The sequence below is a fragment of the Buteo buteo genome, chromosome 23 (genome assembly GCF_964188355.1).
Source record: "Buteo buteo chromosome 23, bButBut1.hap1.1, whole genome shotgun sequence".
NCBI classification, from domain to species: Eukaryota; Metazoa; Chordata; class Aves; order Accipitriformes; family Accipitridae; genus Buteo; species Buteo buteo.
In genome coordinates, this window is record NC_134193.1 from 7,033,552 (window position 1) to 7,057,074 (window position 23,523).

Sequence of the window (23,523 nt, forward strand, 5' to 3'; positions counted from 1 at the left end):
TTGTTTTCCCCTCTGGTCCTAGCAAAATGGAAAAAAAACACATCAGGAAAACCAGCTTTATAGTTTTCTGCTGAGCCCTAATTAGCCTCTGGGAACAGGTTTGGGATGAAACAGCTCAAAAATGGTTCCTGCCCTCCCACCCTGGGGCTGTGGCATCGCTTCTCAGCAAGGGCTTTCCCGGCTCCAGGAGCTCCACGGCTCTTTGCTGTGCTCAAGTACCCTCTTGACCCCTCCACGCCTCACAGCCAAAAGTGTGCTGCATGGAGGGAATGCAACATCCCTGCTGTTCCCTGTGAGCCATAGGGCTTGTCCAGCCTGCAGCGCTGAGCTGTAATCCCATCTTGTCTTTGTCTCTCTCTACAGATTTTGACAGAGCTGAAGTCGGACAACCAAAGGCTGAAGGACGAGAACGGAGCCCTCATTCGTGTCATCAGCAAGCTCTCCAAATAGGAATCCTGAACAAAGGCAGGATGAAGAGGGGTGCCCTACGCAAGCTGCCAACCCCACCACCAAGCCCTACCCCTCTCTTTTTCTCCTGTCAAGTACAGCAAGCATTTCAGCCATGGGATCAATCTGTCACACCTGCCTTGCCCTGCCCTTTGCTGTACATTCCCTATCTGCCCTTATTTCCCCCACAACACACACCCCTGCCATTTTATTATTTTTAATTTAAGCATGTTGTGGTATCTCGGACATTTTATTCAAGGGAGAAGAGAAACATGAGGACTGGGTTTGAGCTGCCAAAACTACTTCTTCCAGAAGCCCAGTATTTGGTGTTGGACTCCAGTCTGGAGTAGGTAGCTCCTACTTTAAAAAGTGACACCTAAAGAACTAATCCAGTACATCCAAGCCCTTTACAGGTGGAAAATGTGAACATGTGCTGGGACTCTGAGGATGCACATCAACCCACTCGAGATGTGGGACTTTGGTTAAAATGTGATGCTGTGAAAGCCACCAGGGCTGATTTCTGTAACAGGCTGACTACAGCTGCTTTGCACAGAGACCTTCTTCTCCTTTCGCCCCAGTAGACCGAGTCTTTTATTTAACGTAAGATTTTGAACCTGTTCAGTAACATCAGAGCTGATTCTCAGCATCAGACCCCTTATCCCTCACCCTGCCTTTCCTCTGCAGCCTGGGTGATTCGGTATCACACTGTATCCTTCCAGGGCTCCTGTCTCTGTTAGTAGTGTCTGCTGACTGCATCTGGATTCTTGCTGTTTGGGATAGGATGTATCACAGATACTTGCCGAGCTTTCTGAAGGGCAAGCTTGAACCCCTAGAGATCCTATGCTGCCTTCACATGCATATTAGCGTGAATCACCTTGTAGGGAGCTGTGCCTGTGCCAGAAACCAGCTGTCTGGGACATTTTCCTGCTATCTTCATGAAGGCAGAGCCCTGCGGAGGAGTCTGGTTTGGTATTTCAGGTACCTTGCTTTGATGTGCAGCAGGAGGCTGACCAAGTGAAAGGCAGCACTGGTTTGTTTGTAGGGAGAGGGAACGCCAGAGTCCAGTCCCACCTACCCATCTGTTGGTGAAGCAGCTTGGCACAGCTGGGTTTGAAGGCAGAGGAGCATGAAGCAGTGATCACTTGTCCTCCCGCATGCCATGGAAAAGTGTGGGTACATTGGTGTCAAAGGGAGAAGGAGCTACCCTTGGGTGTGCTGGTAACTGTATCACTGGGATGAAAGTCTTTTAATCTGTCAAAGGCTTGCAATAAGCCTTGACCTTGAAGGAAACCTTGAAAAAAAAACCCTCCTTGATGTTATACATACTCAGAACAGTTTGAAATTGTTCTCTCTATGGGCATTTAGACAGTGGCTCCTCTATGTGCTGTGTGATTTTGATGATAGCAGCAGTAACCTGTCATCAGATCTGTTAAGCTTCCCCTTAATAGACTCTTCTCAAACGATACCTTCCCTCTCAGATACTTCTTCCTCTATCCAAACCACTTCCCCATCTACATCCTTCATATTTGTCCTTTCATTTCCTTTGTCCTTTGATTTCCCTGCTCCATCTGGCTGAGTTGCAGTCTCAGTCATTGAACTTGGAGGTTGCCATGAAGTTCTACCTATGTTCCCAGGCACCTCTGCTGACTGTGGGCTTGCAGCTCCCACCACACTGGTGGGACTCTTTCTGCTATGAGAGAGATAGATGAGACACTTGAACATGAGCATAATTCTTGAGCTTGCTCAACAGGGTAAAATTTATCTCTTATCAGCCAGTCCTGGGCTTTTTGGAACCTTTTGCTGATTATTGCTTCAGAAAGTGTTTATTTTCCTCTCCCTTGGGTTTTTTTCCTAGTTTGGTTTTGTTTCTTTTTTCTAATTCTCCATTTTTTTCCCCTTCCCCTCCCTGTCCTGCCTGTTCCCACCTCTCTAGCTGTTCTTAGAGCTGCCAGTTTTTCCCCAGGCAGCTCTAGACAGAGGTTCCTCTTCCACCGCTCTTCAGCCAGCGGAGCTGTTTGTGCACGGCATGAGATGCCGTTTCTCCTGGTACACTGAGGCCCTTCCTCTGCTGCTGTGCTTTGGGGAGGAAGAGACCAAAGCTGGTAATGGCATCAGGGTTTCTGCAGAGCACTGCCTAAGCCAGGCATCCTTTTTATATTACTTTATTTTAACCCTGCTATATTTAACAGCTTTAAGTCTTGAGATCTGGTCAATGCTTTTTCTGCACGCCGTTCCCACTTGGTGCACTCTTTATGTGAGTACTTCTGCGGTTCTTGATGTTTTTTTCTCTTGGTGACCCACTCCTTGCTTCAGACTTGGGCTCTCTCAGCTCTAAACAGGAGTCCAGTCCCTTCTGTGCCACGCGGAGAAGATACTTACCTGCTGGGGTGCTGGTGGTTGGTGCAGCGCTGGTGTGCCAACGCGTGCGTCTTGGGTCGTGCATCCCAGCAGGACAAGGGACGAGATTTCAGACTAAAGATCCTGTTCTTCTCACGAGGCAGGTTCCTGGCAGTGTGAAGAAGCCTGGTATCTGTTTTAGGGAGAGGGTTCAACCTAATCTGACAAATCCATCCTGCACTGACATTTTGCCCCTTCCTACCAGGACACTCATTGCATTTTATCCTAAGGAACAGTATGTGAAGGGTGCGGAAGGCTTAATTGCTCTGCGTGGCACCTTGCGAAGCCAAACCACTTTAAATGAAGTGTCTGTTTAGCACTGGATTATCCCCCTGAACTCTGACTAGGGTAGAGGACCCACCAACAGTTTAGTCTCGCTGACTAGCCAAAGCTGTGAGTATTTCATGATGAACATGCAATTGCAAACCAAATTCTTGAGAATTAATTTTTTTGGTCTCACTTAATGCCTGACATAACCAGTGCACTGAGGAGGTAACGAATAGGACACCTTGCACTCTGCACTTGGGACAGAGTGCAAAGCAAGCAGTTTTTAAAACTGATCCCTATTTGAACCAGAGCATTTGCCAGATGTGATCTCCATTGGAGAACACAAGCTTTTTTTCTAAGCAATTGCTTGGGGTGAATTCATTTTTATTGCTTGGGGTGAACCCGCCTATTGTGGCTGTGAGTTTGATGATGGCTCTTTGTAAATAAACTCCTTGGAGAAGCAGGACTAGCTTACGAGATGGGGAGAGAATGTATTTTTATGCAACTTTTGAGTGGCCTTTCAAACCCTGAGATGAATGATTTGTTTTACTGGTTGTTGTTATATAGTATTATAAGTATTATGTGTTTGAAAGTTTGGGAATAATATTCACATCTATGATGCTTGTAAACACAACAGTATTTATAAATGAATAAAATAAGAGTTGATAAAATAGAAGCTTTGCTTTGCTTCCATCTTTCTGGAGGTGCAAGTTGTTTAAACACCCTGTTTTTCCCAAAATTTCCATAGCACAACAGTATCAATCATCTATCAAAGTAGAAATAACCTGCTGCAGTTACAGCACGGGAAAGGCAACGCTCCCCTGTGTGACTGTTCAGGGAAAGCTCAAATGAAGGAACTGTGGATGCCCGTCACTGACAGCCACCCACCAGCCAGGAAGGTGAACGGGAGAGGGTCCCACCTGACACCTCTGAACCACAATGGGGCTCAGGCCCATCTCCCTCCATGGTGCCAAGCCCTGGATTTGCTCTGCTCAGGAGCTTGGGCAAGACAAACCTGTAGCAAAGACATGGGCGCTGGTGCCGTATCTTGGAGCCTTTGGCCCAAGTGAGGTTGCTAGAAACCTCTGTGTATTTCGGTCTTTGGGAGTGGTTACTGCAGCTTGAGCTCTTCCCTTTGGGATTAGGGGTGTCCAGCGCCTCTGCAAAGCAGGGCAGGACATAAACGTGAATATATGGACCAAACCGTATGTGTTGGGGATGAAGAATTTGGTGGGGACCTTTCATGTCTTCCCACCTGCACCCCATGTCTGGGCCAGCCACGCTTAGCCGGGCCACCGGGGCTCAAGGCTGCCCAGAGACATCCCCACCATGTGTGCAAGCACACTCATATTTTGGGGGAACCTGGGCCCTCGCAGGGTTCCCCTCGTGTCTCCATCCCTCCATTGTCCCTGGGCTCACGGTCCTGGGACCTGCCCCCCGCCACGGCTGCCCCGCTGAGGCCCAGCAGCAAAACCAGAAGGGAACCGGGGCTCCTTTCAGCTTGTTTCTTTAATAAGGAGACAGATATCATTACAAAATAACCATTTAACGATAAGAGACGGAAACGACAGAGTCCACACGAGAGGAAAGGGCTTTAAAAGCAGCTTCCCGCCGGAGCCGAACGCTGCGGGGGCCGGGATGGGGCAGAGTGGGGCCGGTGTGGGGAGTCCTTCACTCCAGGAACAGCCCGAGCCTGGGACTCCCAAAGGAGCTGGTTCCTCCCTCCCAGGTTTGGGGGAAAAAAGGAAAAGAAAGCCCAGCTTGTTGCCAAGCCTGGCAGATTTGCTTCCTTTTAACCCCAGGAGACCGAAGCTGAGCATCTCCGTGGCACAGCTGGGTTTGCACCACGGTGCAGCCGGGAGAGGGGAATGCCGGCTCTTGTCCCCAAAACGGAAACCACCTGACCAGACACAGCAGAAATAACCCAAATCACTCTCAAAAGCCTTTTTGCCACCAGATCTTTGCTGCATTCCAGCCTTTCTACTGCAGAAATGTCACCGGCAAGTTGGCCCCGGCGTCGGTGCCCAGCGCTGCCCCATCCCCTCACCCGGTGTGACGGCGGCATCCGTGGCCACCGAGGCAGTTGCTGATGTGGCTTGTCCTAGCAGCCTGGCTCTGCCGCTGAGCCCCACGAAACTGGGGGGACGGTGGACACATGGGGAGAAGAGGGTCACGGCTCACCTGTGGGCCCGTCCCCATGGGGTCCCAGCACACCGTGGTCTAATATGGCTTCTAAAGTTGCTCTGACGGTGAAATGCACCAACGCGACACAGGACGCCAAAGCCACGATGTTGCCGCTACCCGGCCATGGTATAAATGCGACAAGATACAGGAACAAGACACACATGGAAGTCACGGCTGCGTTGGTGACGGCTCACCCTCCGCTGGCGGGCCTGGCTTGGCATGCTTTGCTTCTTGGCATTATTTTCTTCTTTTACATGATTTTATTTTTTTTTTTTTATTCAGGGGAAAATAATCGGGGCGGTGGAGAGCACTCGAGCAATGAGTTTTGTTCATCGCCGTCTCTGCCTCGTTGGAGAAACGTGGTCCGGACGGAGGTGCCGGCAGTGGCGAGCGGTGGGGCAGAGCGTGCAGCGCCGCACTCGGCTTTAACCATGCTGCTACTGCTATGTGGCTGCATCTCATGCACTGTTCATGGTATATACAGCTATGTCTCCATATATTTTTAACTACACACAACTAAGGAGGGGTCAGAGGCAGCGCAGATGGCTTTAATATGTTGGTTATTTTTCCCTTTTTTATTAAAAAAAAATTATGTATTAAAGTCACAGTTCCCCCCCCCAAGGCTTAAAGAGTCCGAATGGAAACCAGCCAGATGGGACCTCCGCTCCCAGTGAGACCCCGGACGATGCAGCGGGTCTGGGGGGGTGCGGGTGGGGGGGTGCACATGGGGGTGTGCACATGAGGGTGTGCGCGTGTGGATGCGTGCAGGCGTGCACACCTCTGCTTGCTTCCCAAGGAAAGCTGCAGGGCTGCGCACATGAGCTGGCTGCCAACAGGAGGATTTTAGTGTTCTTTCCAATTCCTTCTTTTTTAACCCATTTCCACGTAAGGCAAATGACGCCCAGTGCCCAGACAGACTCCAAAACGAGACTGACTCAAGAGCCTGAATCCTGCCAGTGTCCCAGCCGAGGGGCATCAGCTGCCCCCAGTTCCCCATTAATTAAAAGCACCCCGAGATTTCTTCTCCCTTTGGCTACATGAGCAGGGCAGGACCTTGTTTGCTCACACTGAGGCATTCGTTAGGAAAAGGGACTAATTAAAGCTGGAGATGGCCCTGCGGGACCACTCGCTTGGTGACCCACGAAGCCCCTGTAGCCTGGTGTGGCCCCAGTGCCACCTTCACCCAGCCCAGCCGAGCCGCAGCTCCAGCAGCCGGGCTGGGCACCAGGGCAGGGGCCAAGCGCAGCTGAGATGGTGGTGGAAGTGGTCTTTGGAGGTCTCCAGTCCAACATCTACCACCACCATATACCGCAGCTTGCCTAACCGGACCCCGAACCTCCCCCAAGGACAGAGACATCCCTCCCTGGGGACCTGTCCCAGAGCTGCACATCCCACCAGGGGAAGGGGCTCATCCCTGTGTCCAACCTGAACCCCATGAGCTGTGGCTGCCACCAAGTTTTCCATCATCTCCCCAACTTCAGCTGGGGCTGAGAGGACCTTTGCAAAACAGGGGGCCTCAGGGAGCTGCTGAAGCATCCAGCAGCACCAGGGCCAGCTCAGTTTTGGCACTTTGTCCCCAGGCTCGGGACACCCTGCACTGAGGTTCCAGCCCAGGCGCTGGACCCCCAGAGCAGCGTCCCCAGTGCCTGGGGCATTCCCAGCTGCACCCCAGAGCTCTGCTTCTCCACTGTAAGCCCCTCTTGGCTGAAGATGCAATGCCCTTTGCTACATAGCTGTGCCAAAACCCCACAAAACTGAGTCCAGGAACGCAAAGTGGAGCAGGGAGCACAAGGCTGCTGGGGAGTCGGAGCTGGGACAGGGACACCAGCTCACGTCGGTGCTCCGGTACAGACCGGGCTGAACTGGGCAGGGCTGCCGGACCCTCTCACAGCTGCAAGGAATGATGTTGGCTTTCCAGCTCAGGGGCTTGGTCCTGGCTTGTCCCACGGTGGGAGAGGTGGCCCGGAGAAGCTCTTGCCCACTGTCAGGGACACAGATATGGCTTATATCCCCAAGGGGAGCAGGATGGGGTGGATTCAGCAGACAGCAGCCTGGCGGGGAGCAGCAGCTCGTGGGGGTCGGGGGCTTTGGTCCCTTGTTGGCCGTGGGGTCCCTCTCGCCCTCCCCACCTGCATCACGGCAGTGGGATGCAGTGGTGAGGCTGGAGCTCCCCATAGCCCCCCAGCTGCCCTGAGGCTGTGCTGGCATGCCTACACTGGGGCTGATCCCTGGGGACATGCGATGGCCTTTGGGGAGGCACCTGGCACCACTCGGGGGGGCTGTCCCCCTCACACTTGGAGACCTCTCAGCGTAAACCTGCCTTGTCCTTGTGGGACACACATGCAAATCACCCAGCGCTGTCCTCGCTTGGCTGCTGGGGACATGATGGCCGCCCAGCAGAGGTGGTGGTGGTCCACACTGCGCTGCCATTGCATGCACATCCCACCATGTGTCTCCTCAGAGCAGACTCCCCGGGGCTCCCCATGCTCAGACCGGCCCTCACTGCTCCGGCTGCAACACCGAGGGTTTGGCACCCCACCGCCACACCGGCCGCAGCTGGGCCCCACAGTCCCTGCAAACCTCTCCCCAGAAGAAGCCAAACCTGGAGCTGGCCAGGGGCACTTGGTCGTCCTTGGCCCAAAACCTCAGCTCTCACCCTTCCCAGACAGAGGGAGGCAGAGCAGAAGGGGGAGGCACCTGGGTCTCCTGCAGAGGGTCTTCTCCATTGTTTTGATGTCCACACAGCTGTTCATGCCCCAAGCAAGCACAGTGGGTCTGGTCATCTCACTCTATCAGGCTCTGGTATCAACTCCATGCAATGTTTGATGGTTCCCCACGTGGACCCAAGGGAAGGACGGCAGCAGCGATGCTGCAGGCTGGTGACGCGGCCGCCAGGGAAGGTCCCAGGCGTGATGGTGGCTTTGCACCTGGAAGGGATGGCAGGCAGAAGCGATGGGACATGCAGCAGAAGGGAGCGATGCTGAAGAACAAAAAGAACCATCCATATCTTTAACCTCCTCCCCTGGAAGCTATTGGGACTGTCTGGAAATCCTTCCACAGCCATCAAAGGGTATTTCAGCTTAAAACAGAACAAAAAAACCAAAATGAAAGGTTGCATAACTGAGGTATCAGTAGCTCTGGGTCGCTTCGACTGTCCGCAGTGCCGTGCCGCGCTGGCCGGCAGTTCTTCCTATTTGTTTTTCCCGAGAGCTGCATCTACTTCTTCCTCTGGCTTCAGCGAGTGCCACTGGGCAATGGGCCGCCGGGGGTTGGCCAGCATGTCGGACCAGTGCCGCAGCTCCGTGCCGGTGGCGTTGCAGCCCGTGAAGATCTTGCCTATGGCTTCATTCTTCCCCAGCTTGTCATAGTCCAGCACTGTGATGACCACTTGCACTTTCTAAAGGAGGAAACCTTCTTTAGAGGGGCAGAAAGGTGCAGCGGCCATGACTGCTCCATGGCCTCCGTGCTGTCCCCAGCCCCAGGGTGGCTCAGCAGGGCACCCCAGGGATCCCCCAAGGCTGAGCCCTGCTGTGGCCCGTTTTGGGGCAGGGTCCCCTCCATGCCCATAGCTTCATCCACTTCCTTCCTCCAGTCCTGCAGAGCCACAGTGGGGCCCAGCTCATCCTGACGTGGCCACCTGGGACAGGTCACCAAGAGGTGGTGTGGGGCTGGGCAAGAGCTGTGGGCCACAGGGCTTGACAGGGCTAGGGCCAGGACATGGAGGGGCAGAAGGCACCTACCAATGGTCCAACATGCCCCTAGGACCACTGAGTGGTCCCTGCTATGCCTGGGGTGAGCACTAGAGGACCAGGAGCAGAGGAAAGCCGCATTCCAGCCATGATGTGCATTGGTTGCATCTTCCATGGGTGCTGCCCAGCCTCCCACCTCTGCCCCTGCACCAGCTGCCCTCAGCATTACCCCAGGCTGATGGACTGAATGTATTTCATGGGTGACCAAACCAGGAGCTTGGCAGGAGCTGCTCAGGCTGCTGGGAAGGCTGGGACATGGGCTCGGGCAGCTGTGGGAATTCTCCCATTGCCCCCACCCTGTCTGCCTCCCAGGGAGGTCATCAGACAAACCTGTATCTGCTCAAAGGGGATCTCAAAGCTGAAGGACTCGTTGAAGTAGGGGTTCAAGGTCTTCTTCTTGACTGTGGTCTTCTTCTTCTTCAATCTCTTGCCATTCTGCAGCAGGTGGATCTTCACGTAGGGATCTGGTGGGGGCAAGAGGGTGCATGAGCCAGGGCTGAGATACCCAGGGGACACCACCAGCCTGCCCCCAGGAGAAGTCTCAGCCTAGGATGAGGTGCACCATGGGGTAAAGAGGCCTCCAAGAGTAAAGGTGCTCTGAGGTTTGTGGATGGAGGCCAAAGCCAAAATATTTGGGCTGGAGAAGATTTGTGGGAGCAACTGGCCAAGGAATGGAGCTCTTCTGCATCCTGTCGGTCCTCTTGTAGGAGGGCTGGGAACAGTGGAGTGACAGCAGTGGGTGCTGGACTGTCACCCTCATTTCTGGAGCAGGACACCCCAGCAATAAAGCTGAACCCTTCCAGCCATGCAGGTACTGCTCTCCTGGTTAAGGCAAGTCTGGAGAGAGCTGAGGACCCCTGGGCAGAGAGCTCAGCCCTGGCATGGAGTTGGGAAGACTTCTGGCATAAAATATGCTGTCGACTGAGGTCCTTGGCCCCAAGTCAAGGAGGAGCAGGACCAGGAGCAAATGGCAAAGGAGCATTTTTACCACCCAGGTCCTGACCCTGGACACAGTGGTGAACCAAATTTGATATGGCCTTCCTAAGGTTAGGGGGGCTCATCCCATCCCCATCTCCCCTTGCCCCCCAGCCAGACCTTGGGCTGCTCCGATGCAGGAGGTCCCAGGCACTGGAGGGGGCTTCCCTGAGCCCGGCCAGACTAATAGCCCCTGTGTCCTTCCCCAACAAAGGATTCTGAGATCCCCACAGCATGGCAGGAGGAGGATGCCCACAAGCTGACACCCACCTGAGAGACCGCCGACATCCATCTTTTTCAGGTTCTTGGCCTCCAGGATGCAGACAGTGAGTTTCCCAGCCGTGGGCACATACCGGAGGGAGATGCAGATATCTCCTAGCTTCTCTGGCTGCCAAGCAGAGCAGGGAGCAGATATCAAAGCCTTGCTAGTGCATCGTACCACAGTGTTGGGACACAGTCCTGCATGCAGGTCCCCCCAAACCCAGCTCAACCTTCAATGCAGGCATGAGCTGGCACCCCATGCACCAGCACAAGGGTTTGATCACTTGGGTCTGGGGCAGGCCAGTCCCAGCACAGTACTCAAGAAGTTTATACTCTTCATTTTTGTTTTAAAAAGGCTTTTGCACAGGGGAACAACAAGGGCAGGTCCTGTCCAGCACTCATGGCCAGGACACCCATGATATTCAGGTGACTCCACAGCAATTGCCATCCTGAGCACTGCGGGATGTCCCAGAAAGCAGAGTTTGCCCCATGGCCACTCCACATCTCACCCCCCTGGCCAAGAGTTTCAGCTGGCTGAGGGCCTCACGCCAGTCCTGCTCTCACCTCCTCCTTCTCGCCGCTCTGCAGGTCTCGCCATTCCTCAATGGGCTGGCCCAGGTCCACCGTGTTCATGGGCACCTTCACCTCGCCAATGATGTCGTGCTTGGAGAAGCGATCGAAGTCGTAGATGGCCATCACCAGCGTCTTCCCGCCCAGTTCCTGGTAGGGAACCTGCACAAAGAGGGCCACCAACTGGGCTGACAATGGGCTCAGAGGATCCCAAGCCAGGACCAGCCGCTCCCAGCAGTGAGGGTCAACATATGGGACTGGTACACAGTCAGGGGGAAAGATGGGAGTGGGAGACAAGGTCCCATGTTATGAGTAGGAAGGGGCTCACCTTGAAGGTAAAGGTCTCATTGAAGGCAGGGTTTAGTGTCTTCTTCTGCACTTTGGTCTCGTACTTTTTCTTCTTGTCAGGGAGCAGGAACACCTTAACGTATGGGTCCGAGGTGCCGCCCATGTCCAAAGCTGGCAGTTCAGCGGCTTGGAGGATCCCCACCGTCAACTGGAGTGGGGATAGGGGTGTATTCAGAGAGACGCCCCAGGTACATGCTGCAGATGCCCAGGGCTCATCTCCAGCCCAACATGAGACAGGACTCCCTGTGGCACAGCACCCAGCTCCCCCCCTCCCTCCTGTGCCACCCAGGTCCAACAGGGAGACTTTTCTCAAATACCCTTCCTGGGCAAACCCCACTCCTCTACCTCCTCAGCTGATCCCCAGCCCCTCCATCACCTGGTTTGCCTGGAAATCGTAGTCCAGTGAGAACTGCAACTTGCCCAGGTTCTCCGGCTCCTTCTCCTCCTCCTCACCTTCCCCCTCCGTCAGACCCATCTCTGCGTCATCGTCGTCCTGTTAGTCCTGCAATGGCAGTCAAGGTGCCTGGCTAAGCTGCAGGGTCACAGTGCAGCATCCCTGTCCCCACACCACTGGGGATCTCCAGCACCCCAACCCTACTGCAGCTCAACACCCAAGTTCTCCCCACAGGGGAAAGGAGACCCCCATGCTGGGGACATAAAACATCAACACAGCAGCCCTGGGGTGGCACCGGCTCTGCCCACAACCACGCAACTGCCAGAGAACCACCAGTGCTGGTCCAGCCGAGATGCCATGGGGGGCTGCCCTGGGGCACCAGGACACGGGACCAGCTCCAGTGGTGGGAGGTTTGGTGCTTGCAGGCAGTGGCTGCATGCAAGCAACCTACTTCAAAGGATGCAGGGATACTCCACCCCCCCCAACCCATGCTTGGGGGAACGCTACAGCCAGTGCTAAGGGCTTAGCAGGATCATTTCCAGGCTTTATTAGCTTAGTAATAGAGATATAATCTAATTCTCCTAAGGCAAAGCCACCCCTCTCCTTGCCTCTCCAAGCCATGGTCCATGGGGTGGGAGCCCTGGCTCCTTATCACCTCTCTGACATGTCCCCAGGCCCCCCATCCCACCCTGGAAGCCAATGATGGAGAAAGAGGCTCATGGTGGCACCTACCATGGAGGGCATCCCAGGATGGAGAGGGAACACGCAGACAGAGCAGCAGGGAGGGAGGACAGCGAGAGCACCAGGAGTGAAGAGAGCCATGTTACAGAGAGCATCGCCAAGGGACCCACGGCAAGGTGGGGAATCGGGGTTTGTATGGCCCCACCAAGCCCCAGGGGATGGCAGCCCTCGCCCTCCACTGGGGAATCCCACCCCACATCTCCCACCACCGCGGGGGTGTGCAGATGGGCAGGTACGATGGAGCATCTCCACTCAACGCTCACCTCTCTCCAGCCCTGCCTGCATGGCCGTGGTGCCCACATGGCTCTGAAGAGCAGGAACAGATGCCCAAAATCTCCCACTCCCTCCAAATAGCCCTAGGTCAGGGCCATTGAAATGGCCAGGATCACCTCAGGACTGCTGGTACCAAAGCCTCTTCCCTGCTGGACCCCAGGATGGGAAGACAGCCCCAGCTCTGCTCCGTGCACCAGCACCTGCCTCTTGAGCATTGGCTTTTTGGGGACCCCAAACTGGTGGGCGTTTTGGCCTGGTGATCCTCCCCTCTCAGCTAAAGGCACAGCTCAATGAGACGAGGGCAACTCAGAGGAAGGTAGGGAGGCACAAGGGATTAAATTAACTTTTGCTTGTTCAGGTGAATCATTGGCAGGGCCAGGCCAGCTTGAGCCTGGTCCCATCCGGGCCACCGGGCACTGGAAGAGGACAGTGCTGCTGTCTCTGCTCCAGGCTCATGTCTGCACTGTCGCATCCCAGGATCCTGGTGGCTCCATCCCTCTCTGCTGCCTGAGCTATGAGTGCCCCAATACGGTTCATAACTCAACCAAAGGGATCGTCCTACAACACCAAGCACAGGACAAGGCCAAGCAGTCCAGAAGGACATCACCTGGTTGCCTGACTTCATGTCCTTCATGTTCATGGCGTTCTTCATGCCTTTGCCCTTCTCCTTCTTGTTCTTCTTCTTCTTGCAGCAGCACTTCTTGCAGATGCAGAAGCAGCAGGTGAGGATGAGGAGTCCAGCTACCACCGCGATGGCGATGAGGGCCCAGGGCGGCACTGTGGGCAAAAGCCAGTGTCGTGGTCAGCCCCGCAGCTCCCTCCCAGCCCCAGCCACCCCACCACCCTGTCCCACATGTTGCACTGGGACCAGAGCAGTGGTGGCGTCATGAGGAGGGTAATACCTAGAAAAGGAGGCAGATATACTCACAGGGGATCTTGTTGAGCTCATTCATGAACTTGTCCCTCAGCTTGGTGAACATGTCCTCCTTGCTCTCACCCGGCCCCGCGGCCTCAGTGGAGTTCTCCATCGTGGTCATGGGCATCGTGGTGGCCATGGCCTCTGGGGCCATCATGGATGCTTGCTTGAACGTCATGGTGAGTCAGGGGCTCCCTGAAACACAATGTCACCTCAGTGGTCACACAGGTCCTTGCTGCCCCCACTCCTCCCCATGCCCAGGCTGTGTCCCTGAGCAGCCATCTGCACTGAGGACAACATCTGCATTGACAGCAGGGCTACTTGATCTTCTGCTAGAGGGGCATAGAGACAATACTTATGAGAGGCCAGACACCTGGACTCCCTCACAAGCAATGGGAAGCTGACCCCCAGGTTTCCTGGCCCTTGATGTCTCCAAAGCCACCAGGAGCATCACCCAGGATCACATCAATGCTGGTGACAGCTCGGAGCCTCCCAGAGACATCGGGGACACTCCTGGGGGGTAGGTTTGCCTGGTGAGGCCCATGGGATGAGGGAAGGGGTGTTTGCATCCCCAGGAGTAATGAGCGAGGTCAGTTTGGACAAAGCCAGCCCCCCCTGCCTCCTCCTTTTCTCAGGCATCAGGCACCTGCAGACCCAACACACGGCAGCAGCCAGAACTCGCTTTATGCAGGGACCCAGTGCTGGTGTGGGACCCTGAGGACTTGCTCCCAGCCCTGGGAGAGCTTCCAAGGGTGGGAACGGGAGAGGAGCAGCACATTACTCTTCTTCCAGTGCCAGGGCACGTTTTGAGGATGGATGAAAGCAGGGGAGAGCTGGCTCTACACAGCCACGGAGGGCTGTTTGCATGTCAAAGGGTCAACCCTTTCACCATGTCACAGGTACCGTGTCCTGGGTGGCTCGAGGCTTCTGTCCGCCTCCCAGCCCCGCAGAGCCCAGCTCCCTCAGCCAGCCCTGCTCCCTGACAGGGCCTGGGGAAGGTGCTTGATTCACTGCCAGAGCTGCAGCACAGCCCACTGTGCTCAGCACCCTCCACCCCAGCCCAGCGGGGTCTGAAGCACACCCCAAGGATGAGGACACCCACTCCACGATCTTGCAAATGTGGCATTCACTCCTGCAAACAAATCTGGTACAAAGTGCCTCCACAACCCAGCTCCAGCCCCAAAGTGCCTCCATGACCCAGCTCTGGACCTAAAGTGCCTCTCTAACCCCAGCAGAAGGCAAGCTTGCAAAGAGAAGATCAGAGCAGGCAAGAAGCCAAGGGAATTAACAGTGCCGGTGGAGTTAAGGAGAATAAAAGGCCATCCAGTGGGGGAAGCAAACAGCTGAGTGGGTTTGCAGATAACTGAGGAAGGAGTTTCTGGAGGCATGTGAGCTCTAGCATGGGGGAAAACCCCTTTCCTGCATCTCCTCCCTGCTTGGTGAAGCCTCCTCTCCTGGAGCATTGTCCCCTGGGGCCAGCTGCTGATCCGTCCTTCCTGCAACAGCGGAAAAGGAGCATTCTCACCTCAAAAAGTCAGCCAGAGAGACCTGGGGGTGTACCTGCCCTGAAACAGTGCTGCCATGCCATCTCCAGCTGCCTCTCCGGTGAACCACGCATTGAGTTGCCCAGAGCTCAGCTCCGCACCTGGGCACCTTCCTCCTGTGCCACTGCTCCTGGGGGCGTGCGGGGGCAGGCGGCAGTGGGGGCTTGGGGGGGACCCCATGTGAGGCAGAGGCAGCCCTTGACACAATGAAACGGGCTAATTATGTGACTCCCACCCTGAGAAGTTCCCTGCCGCAAGCGCAGGCTTCACCATCCCAACGTCTCTGCTTAGAAAAAGCTACAGACACCAACAGCAGGGCTGAGGTGTCCTGGGCTGCCAACAGCATCTGGTTGACTTGAAAACCAGGCTGGTGGCAGGTCTTGCTCCTCGGGGGAAGGTACCGAGCCCACCACCAGACCTCCCCATCACCCCAGCCCTGGGAGCCAAGCTGGGCTGCAACATGACCCCTCTCCGCAGCATCCCAGCACCATGGGCTAGCCAGGAGCATCACCTCGCACATCATCATCCTTCATCCCTTCCAACAGCAGCATTTGCAGTGGGAATGCAAAAAGGCAAGGCAACAGAAAGGCATCTGTCACCAGCACTGCTGGGAGCAGCAGGACCCTCCAGGCAGCCACGCAGGGGACAGGATGGCTGGAGAAACCCCTTTGCCGGCTCATGGATGGGTTCGTCCTCTCCGCACGCACATCCCTGTGCGTGGCAAGCTGGGCAACATCCCAAACTGGGAGTAAAACCTGTCATGATCTCCTTTAGGATCAGCCTCTTGGATGCAGAGCTGCTGGGATTCATCCTGGGCGGGCAGAGGAAAGAGCTGCAGTAAATAACCATTCTGCAGGTTGGGAGCTTGGGAGCTATTTTTTATCTGGTTTGGGGCTTTTTTTGGTCCTTCCTGGATTTTGAAACCCTGTGTGTGTTTTCCACAACCACACATATCAGAAACTCACTTTAAAAGTGCAAGGAGTGACTCTCGGTGGTGCAGTTTGTCTGCAATGGGCACAAAACACTCATTTATTGTAAATGCACCAATTACTGTAAACTGGAGAGCAAATCGCAAAAGCAAAGGCAACACTCAGCTGGGAAACATTCCCAGTGCCCATCGACAGAGGGTTTGCAGACACTTCCTTGTGAGTCCATACCACCCCTGAGCATCTCTGAGACCTGCTCCAATAGCCAGACCCTGCAGTCAAGCGGCTATGGGATGCACCAATTACTCTTTTTCCCCGTTTTTAATGAGCTCAGTATTTTCCTGATGCCACAAAAGTTTCATAAAAGGCAGGAGACAAAACAAACAAGCCCCAAAGACATTGTTTTGGTTGAACTCACCGTTTAGGGGACCTGGCACAGGACTTTTGGTTGCTTGAGGTTATCAACCTGCAACTTGGCCGGGACACAGAAGTGATAACAGTCCAGAAAATGCCATCCCTGGGTGAGTCCCACAGCCTCCGTCCCCCTGCGTTGGGGGCAGGAGGGAGGCAGAGGATCAGTGCTCACACTCATGCAGCACAGCAGGGAGGGGATGGAGACATGTCTTTGTCACCCAGGGCATGAGGATGGTTGGATGTGACCAGCCAAGACACCAACATCTCGGTATCTTCCCAGGGGCTCTTTCAAGCCTCCCAGGTTTTTCTTGCACTCACCCCCACATCCCAGCCCCAAAGGTTTCAGGCAGATGGTGGGGTCTGGTCCTGCTCTGGGCCCATGGAGGATGAAGGACTTCGATGGCATCAGAAGGGGCTCATCCAGGGGTGACTCATCGTGGCTGGGTTCATCGTGCAGCACAGCCAAACCGGATCCTCGGTGCTGTCTCTGTGGTGTGGGCTGGGTCCCCACAGGCCACCCCAGGGTCCCTCCACCCAAGGCAATACCAGATCTCTGCCTGACCTCAGGCCTCATATGCAGAACACGGTAATTCAGAGGATGCAACCTCTGGTCCTGGACCTCAAGAACATCCCTCCTCCTCAGGCTGCAGCTCTGAGACCAGCACGGACCATGATCACCAGCTCCTCCTGCAGATTTATCCATTTTGGATGTCTGTGGTGGTCAACCTGCTTGGACCCGCTCCGCACAGAGCCCCCCAGACATGCTGAGCATCTAAGAGGCTCGCCATGCTCCACCAGCTCCTTCTCCTGCCCTTGGACCTCGGACATGGTCACCTTCATGCCCTGTGGAGTGGCTGCAACTGCCTCAAACACCAGAATCAGCATCACATGGCTATGATGGGGCGGACAACTCCCCAGAACTCGGCAGCAGATGGCACTGGGTGGCTGGAGCAAGCTGCTGGAGGTGCCCCACAGCCACTACATCCTGCTCCAGCGTGAATCCAGAGCTGCTGTATTTAAGCCCCCACCCTGCCGAGGACTAGGAGGGCTCCCCAAAGCTTTCCGGGGCTGACAACACCTGGCCTTTCACTTTTTTCACCTGTTTGCTGCAGTCACCATTGGTGACAGTGACTCGACATCCCAAGGGCCAGGCGGCACTGGGCAGCACTGGGACCTGCAGGTATCCTTGCAAGCCGGCCTGCTGGGAAAAAAGAGGTTGACCTGGAGCCCCTTTTTATGGGGTGACAGGATGGGGACAGGGACAAGATGCTGTCCCCTGCTTGCCACGTGGCCAGCAGCCCTCTGCAGCCCTGCTACAATCTCACAGCTGTTTTTCATCCCACAAACCCGCCCCTTGGACAGGGTTTTTAAACCCCCTCGGCATGGCCAGAGCATTTCCAAACGGGGCTTTTGCTGCAAGAAAAAACAACACGAGAGCATTTTCCCCATCACACCCCATGCAAACTGGGGTTTGCTAGGAGGAAAGCAAAGTTGCCTTAGGAGCCCCAGGCAGGCGAGCAGATGCTGCCTGGGGCAGTCTGGATGCTTTCCAGCTCCCTGCAGGTGAGGCAGCGTTTTTGCAACACTGGCTCCCCGACCTGACCCGTATTTCTGTGCAAATGGCCATCTGCCAAAGCAGGACCGGGTGAGCTCTGCAGGCAGCTGGGTTTGGGAAGAGGAAAAAGGCCGGGCAGGGCTGAGCGCCCACAGTGAGGGATGCTGCCGCCTGCCCTGAGCCCCAAGCAATGGCACCCAGGAGCTGCAAGGCAGCAGCTTTGCAGGGACCCCGGGCACGGGGCAATGCCCCTCTCCTGCCCCCCAGATCTGGGGCAGGTTGAGTCCTGGCTCTGCCCTGCACCCACAGACACGGGGAGGGGGGGGTCCAGGCCACCAACACCCTACAAGCTCCCATGGGTGTGGAGCAGGGACGGGGCGGGGGGTACAAAGCAAGGGTGCCAGCAGGGGTGTGCAGTGCCGCGGGGTGGGGGGACCCCAGGGGAGCACCCTGCCGCAACACAGCCTGTGGCATCTGCTCTGCACCCAAATGTGCAGTACACAGTGGGCAGCACCCAGCAGAGCCAATCCCCCCCCCCAGCACCCACAACCTTGGGCACCCAGTGCAGTGCTGCCCTCCAGGGTGCTGAGGCTCCCCATTGCATAGGCTTGGGGCTGCGGCAGCCCCGCTGCAGCACACTGCAGCACACTAAGGCACAGGCTGCGATTGCAATGCTGCTCACATCCCGCTGCACGCACCGCCCTGGCCCAGCAGAGCTGCGTTCCCTAGGGATGGGGCAGAGCGAGGGGCACAGGGTGCTTAGCACCTGCAGCATGGCATGTGCTTTGGGGGTGTGTGCACACGTGTGCAAGTGCTTGTGCATGGGATTTGCAAGCACATATGAGGGTATACATGCTTATGTAAATGCTTGTGCAGTGTGCAAGCATGTGTGCGCAAGTGCTTGTGCACAGGGTATGCATGCATATGTGTGCAAGTGCTGACAGGTGTGTGCATGTGGCCATACACGTGTATGAGCATATCTGCTCACAGATGTGTTGAAATGCAAGCACTTGTGCATGCATGCAGCACTCATGGCTCTGCAAGCACTCTTGCACGTGGGTGTGCATGCACTCATGTATGTGCTTGCCACTGCCTGCAGCTGTGTAAAAGAGCTTGCATGTAGATATGTTTGCACGCACATCCTCTGTGTGCCAGCATGAATGTGTGTGCACAGCTGCTCATGAGCCATGTTTGCATGTGCGTGCATGAGTGTGCACCCTGCTGGATGGGACCAGTGCTTAGCATGTGGCGCACCTGCGCATTTGTGTGTGGGCACAAGCACATTTAATGTGCATTTACCATGCAAACCCCTGCACGTTGTGGGGGCACTGAGGCAGTGGGTCCCCCCTCTCAGTACCGCTGTGAGCAGCTGCTGATTGATTTCTGGAAATAATTTATGAAGCAATAAGGAAAAACCCTCCCAGCAGACGTGGGAACCCTGGGCAGCAGGGGGGCCGAGCCGCGGGGGGACTAGCCACCGCACAGGCACTCAGCCAGGGGCCATGCTGCTTTGGGAGCTATTTGGGGGGTTTTGAGGTGCTGCTTGGGGCTGGCGGCTGCAGGCAGCATCGGGCCTCCCTGGGGTGGCTATTTTTGAACAGGGCTAGCTAATTAGCATCACTAATTGCCCCATCACCTGCTCCAGCAGCCTGTGCTCTCCTACCTCATAGTGCCCACCTGGTACTGGTGGAGCTGAGGACTGGGGAAAACTGAGGCACAGGAGAGGCTTGGGCAGGGGGGCAGGCTCACAGAGACCCTGTTGCTGCCCCCCCCTCTCCAGGTACCTTAAAGCCCCCCAGGACCCTGCAGCCTCTGCCCTGGGGCCAGGGAGGCTGATCCTGCCCCCCCCAGTGAGGGGGCTAAGCTTTGCTCCCCCTCCTGCATGGGGGCTGGACTGGGCGGTGTGGGGCAGGGTGCGGGGTGCTGTGGGGCAGTGCCGTGGGGTGGCAGCCTGGGCTGGTTGGGGCTGCCAGGGTGCAGCGTGTGGGGCAGGAGGGTAGGCTGCGGGGCAGCGTGTCCTTGGGCACGTCCCCTCGCCTGCCAGTCCCCGTCCCCACTCTGCCACCACCTCACTGGGTGACCTTGGTCACAACCCCTGTCCCCCACCGCGCACAGTGCAGATACAAGCAGGGTAGCCCAACCCCTTGGCTGCGGGTGCGAAGCCACTCCCAGCCCCACAGAGCAGATTCCCGGGCAGAAGGGCCCATCCCAGCGCGCTGTCCCCATCCCAGCACCCTGACCCTGCCCAGCACCGGGCCAGGCCACCCCAGTGCTGCTGGGAGGGCTCCAGGGCGGCTGTGCGGCGCGTGGGCCTCGGCTGGTGGCACTGCAATGCAGTCCTGCTTGGGCTCTGCTTGCCTTTTTTTTTTTTTTTTCCCTTCTTTTGCAATTTTTCTTTTTTTTTTTTTTTTCTCCCCTCCTTTCTGCAAGTTGCGGCAGCCGCTGGCAAAGGGCCGGGGTGGCCATTGGCGCTGTCCTGGCTGGAGGTGGGAAGGGAGCTCGGCCTCCTGCTATCCCCACTGCACCCTCAAACACCGCTCAGCTGCCCCCGCCGAGGACATTCACTGCAATTCCTGCAGTGCTTGAAGTTTCCTCTATTCCTCCACTGGTTTGGAGCTGCCCCTACTGCCCCCCGCCATCCTTCCACCAAGAGCTCAGTGTCTGAAGGACATCAATAAATAAAGAGGGTTATGAATAACTATTTCTATCAGTCCTTGGCCAAAACAAGTGTGGGCTAAGGCATCATTAATAAATACTGGCTGGGAAGGGGAGTGTGCTGGCTGGGAAGGGGCCCCCTCCTGCCCTGCTAACCCTTGGGCACCCCCCCCAGCTCCTCCCTGGGGAGCAGCACCCATCAGGGGATGCTGATGGGTATGGTAGGACCCACCCCACACCCTCCAAAACAGCCGGGAGCTCCCTACGGAGCAGGACAGAGTGGGCTTCACCCAGGCAGCTGCTGCAGAGACCCCACGTGCTGGCCAGTGGGGAGGACCCCTCATGGCGCACCACCCATGCACCCAAATTATACTGCCCCTGCGATGCGTTGTCCCTGCAGCCCTCCAGCTGCAGCCCCCAGGCCCCCTGTGCATTATCCTGCACCCCACACCGCCTTGCTCTGGACTCCCAACGCGTGACCCCTGCGCCCCATGGCGCGTCACCCTGAACCCCCTAACCCAGCACTCCCCATGGTGCATTTCCCCCCAGAACCCCTAATGCATTCCCACCCCCCTGGTGCCTCATCCTGCACCCTGCAGTGCAGTACCTCAAATCCACCACTGCAGCACCCCCACATCCCACAGGACATTATCCTGTGCCCTATCCCACAGCTTCCCAGACCCCATCACCCCAGACCCCCCCAGTGCATACTCCAGCACGATGCATCACCCCCAGCCCCCAATACATCCCCCCTGCACCCCACGGTGCATTACCCCGAAGCCCCTGACGCATTGCCCCCCAGCCTTGTGATGCATTGCCCCCCAGCTGCAAACATCTGGCCTAGAAGGAGCCACCAGGTCCCATCTCCAGCACAGACCCCAGGGGCCATATCCAGCAACCCCCCCCTCCAAGCTCATCCCCTATCACCGCCAATATCCTACCCGTGCCCTCCCCCTCACTATTAAAGCCCTTATAAGCTGCACTGAGCCCAAAACAAGCCCTGTCGGGGCTTTGGCCCCTTGCTGGTGTAAAACCCCCCTGGCTCCATCGCCCTTGCAGGGGCTCTGCTGATTTACACCGGGGGGGGAGCTGGCTCAGCCTCACCTGTGCTCCAGAGGGACAAGCCCCCCTCTCCCCTTTACATGTAATTCAAAGCCAGGCTGGGTTTCGTTTGCAGGCAGCACCCCAAGGTCTGGCAGGAGGGAAATCCCCGGCTGGGGCCAGTGATCCCATCTCCATTCATCCCTGGGACATTTCCCGTATTGAGAAAAGCAGTGTTGACCCCAGAAAATCCCTTTCACGAGTCCTGTATCCCCTCCTCCTCCTCCTGCAAGAGGCTCCATCCCAGAGACCCCCCCCGGGCTGCCACAGCACTCAGCACATTCTGCAAGCCAAAAAAAGGGGGGATTTGGGGTTACCCCAGTGATGGTCCGTTCAGCAGAGCATCACGGGTACCCACTGCCCCGGGCAGAGGCTCCTCCACCTCCGCACCCCCCGACGGGACAGGACGGAGATGGATGGAGAGGGGAGTTTGTAGGGGAGAATTCATCTGTTGGGGTGGGGGTTTTTGGGGACCACGCAGGGAGAAGCGGGGTGTGTAGACAAGCAACGGGGCGTCTTTACCCACTGGCAAATCATCCCTGCCGGATTATGGAAATGGGCTGGTTAAAATGGGGAAAACAGCAAGGTTTGCACAATTTTAAAAGAAAAAAAAGCATTTGACCATCATGGTTGCCCACCCAGGGTTCTCAGGACCCCTCTCCTCCAGCCCCCCTGCTGCACTCCTGCCTACATCAGCTGAGATGTCGCACAAAGGACCAGACCCAGGAAGAGAATCTGGGGACATACGGAAAGACCAGGATGTCCCTGGCCACAGCAGCAGCATGCAGGCAAGCTCAGTGCTCCCCAGCGGGGTGGGGGATTTTGGGGGATCCAGTTGCTGGAAACTCCCCCCACTTCTCTGCAGGGGCGGCTTTGGCAGCCGAAACCTCTCCTCTCTGGGGAGGCAAAGACTGCTGTGATGACGGAGGGCAGAAAGCAGTGACAAATCAAGATTAATGAGGCTGAGGCAGCAATTAGCGCCAGCAGCCGCTGGCAGAGCACTGGGCCGGGCTGTGAGCAGGCAGGCAAGGGGGGGGCCGACCCCAGGCTCTCCCAGTCCAGGGTGCTGGCAGCTGGCTTGTCCTGGGGACACCCCAGTCTGAGAGGGAAGCTCGTTAGCTAATGAAGGGCTGCTGTCATTGTAGGCCCAGAGCAATGAGTTATTGCTCCTTTACAGGACGGCAAAGCCGGGGCTATGGCGCCCGTTAAGCTGATGGGCTGTAAGTCATCCTGCTGGAGATGTGGGAACCCCCCAGCCTTCCACGAATGTCAGCTTTGGGAACTAACCCCAAAACCTGCACCGCCCCGTGCAGCACTTCGGCTTGGATGACCAGTAATGAAAATCCCAAACTGGTCCCAAAGGGGAGACCCCTCCCACCCCAGCGTTGGCAGGAAGCCTGGGCACTATGGAGCCGGCATTTTCCTGCGATGCATCCCAGTGACAAGCAGGTATTTGGGGTAGAGCTGAGATATCTGGCAGTGCCCCAGCCAGATCTCGATGCCAGCAGCTGTTTTGCTCCCGGGGGCAGCAGCACGAGGGCTGGTGGGGGAGATCCCATTTCTGCCGGACCCGCTGGCACGATGTCTGTGCATCTCTCCAGCCTTTCGCACAAGTAAAGACCCCCCAGTGCTCCCATCGTTTTCGGACCGGCGCATCCAGTGTCAGATGTGGAAGGGACGTGCTGGGCCAGAGTTTCAGCTTGCAGCAATGAGATAGGAGAGTCTAATTAAAGCAAAAACATGACTTGGCTTCTAATGGTCATTTAATTAACAGAGAATTTCTGGCAAGAGATGTGCGGAGGCATG

At 56.3% G+C, this 23,523-nt stretch overlaps 2 protein-coding genes across 9 annotated transcripts in view; one reads left to right on the forward strand and one right to left on the reverse strand.

The window, feature by feature from the left end:
• The window catches only part of PPP1R12B (protein phosphatase 1 regulatory subunit 12B), a 124,742-nt gene extending 120,955 nt beyond the window's left edge, over positions 1–3,787 (forward strand). For all 8 annotated transcript variants that reach the window (XM_075055310.1, XM_075055311.1, XM_075055315.1 and 5 more), the window contains one exon: positions 364–3,787. Coding sequence is in view for 3 of the 8 variants with exons in the window: in XM_075055311.1 (XP_074911412.1) it covers positions 364–450 (87 nt within the window). In the remaining 5 variants the exon portion in view is untranslated. The remainder of the gene's footprint in view (positions 1–363) is intronic.
• Positions 3,788–8,331: 4,544 nt separating this feature from the next.
• On the reverse strand, positions 8,332–13,700 carry SYT2 (synaptotagmin 2). Its single transcript, XM_075054930.1, has 8 exons — positions 13,535–13,700; positions 13,214–13,383; positions 11,575–11,691; positions 11,179–11,346; positions 10,845–11,012; positions 10,290–10,407; positions 9,375–9,508; positions 8,332–8,692 (listed from the first exon to the last, which is right to left on the reverse strand). The coding sequence occupies exons 1-8, from the start codon at positions 13,698–13,700 to the stop codon at positions 8,486–8,488; spliced, it is 1,248 nt and encodes a 415-aa protein (XP_074911031.1). The 3' UTR covers positions 8,332–8,485.
• Between the last annotated feature and the right edge of the window lie 9,823 nt (positions 13,701–23,523).

Excerpts from the sequence above, each read along its gene's own strand:
- SYT2 (XM_075054930.1), bottom strand. The coding sequence starts at position 13,700 with ATGACGTTCAAGCAAGCATCCATGATGGCCCCAGAGGCCATGGCCACC. Across the intron at positions 11,692-13,213 it reads ACATGAAGTCAGGCAACCAG|GACGACGATGACGCAGAGAT; the intron begins GTGATGTCCTTC and ends CAGGACTAACAG. Across the intron at positions 9,509-10,289 it reads GGATGTCGGCGGTCTCTCAG|ATCCCTACGTGAAGATCCAC; the intron begins GTGGGTGTCAGC and ends TGCCCCCACCAG.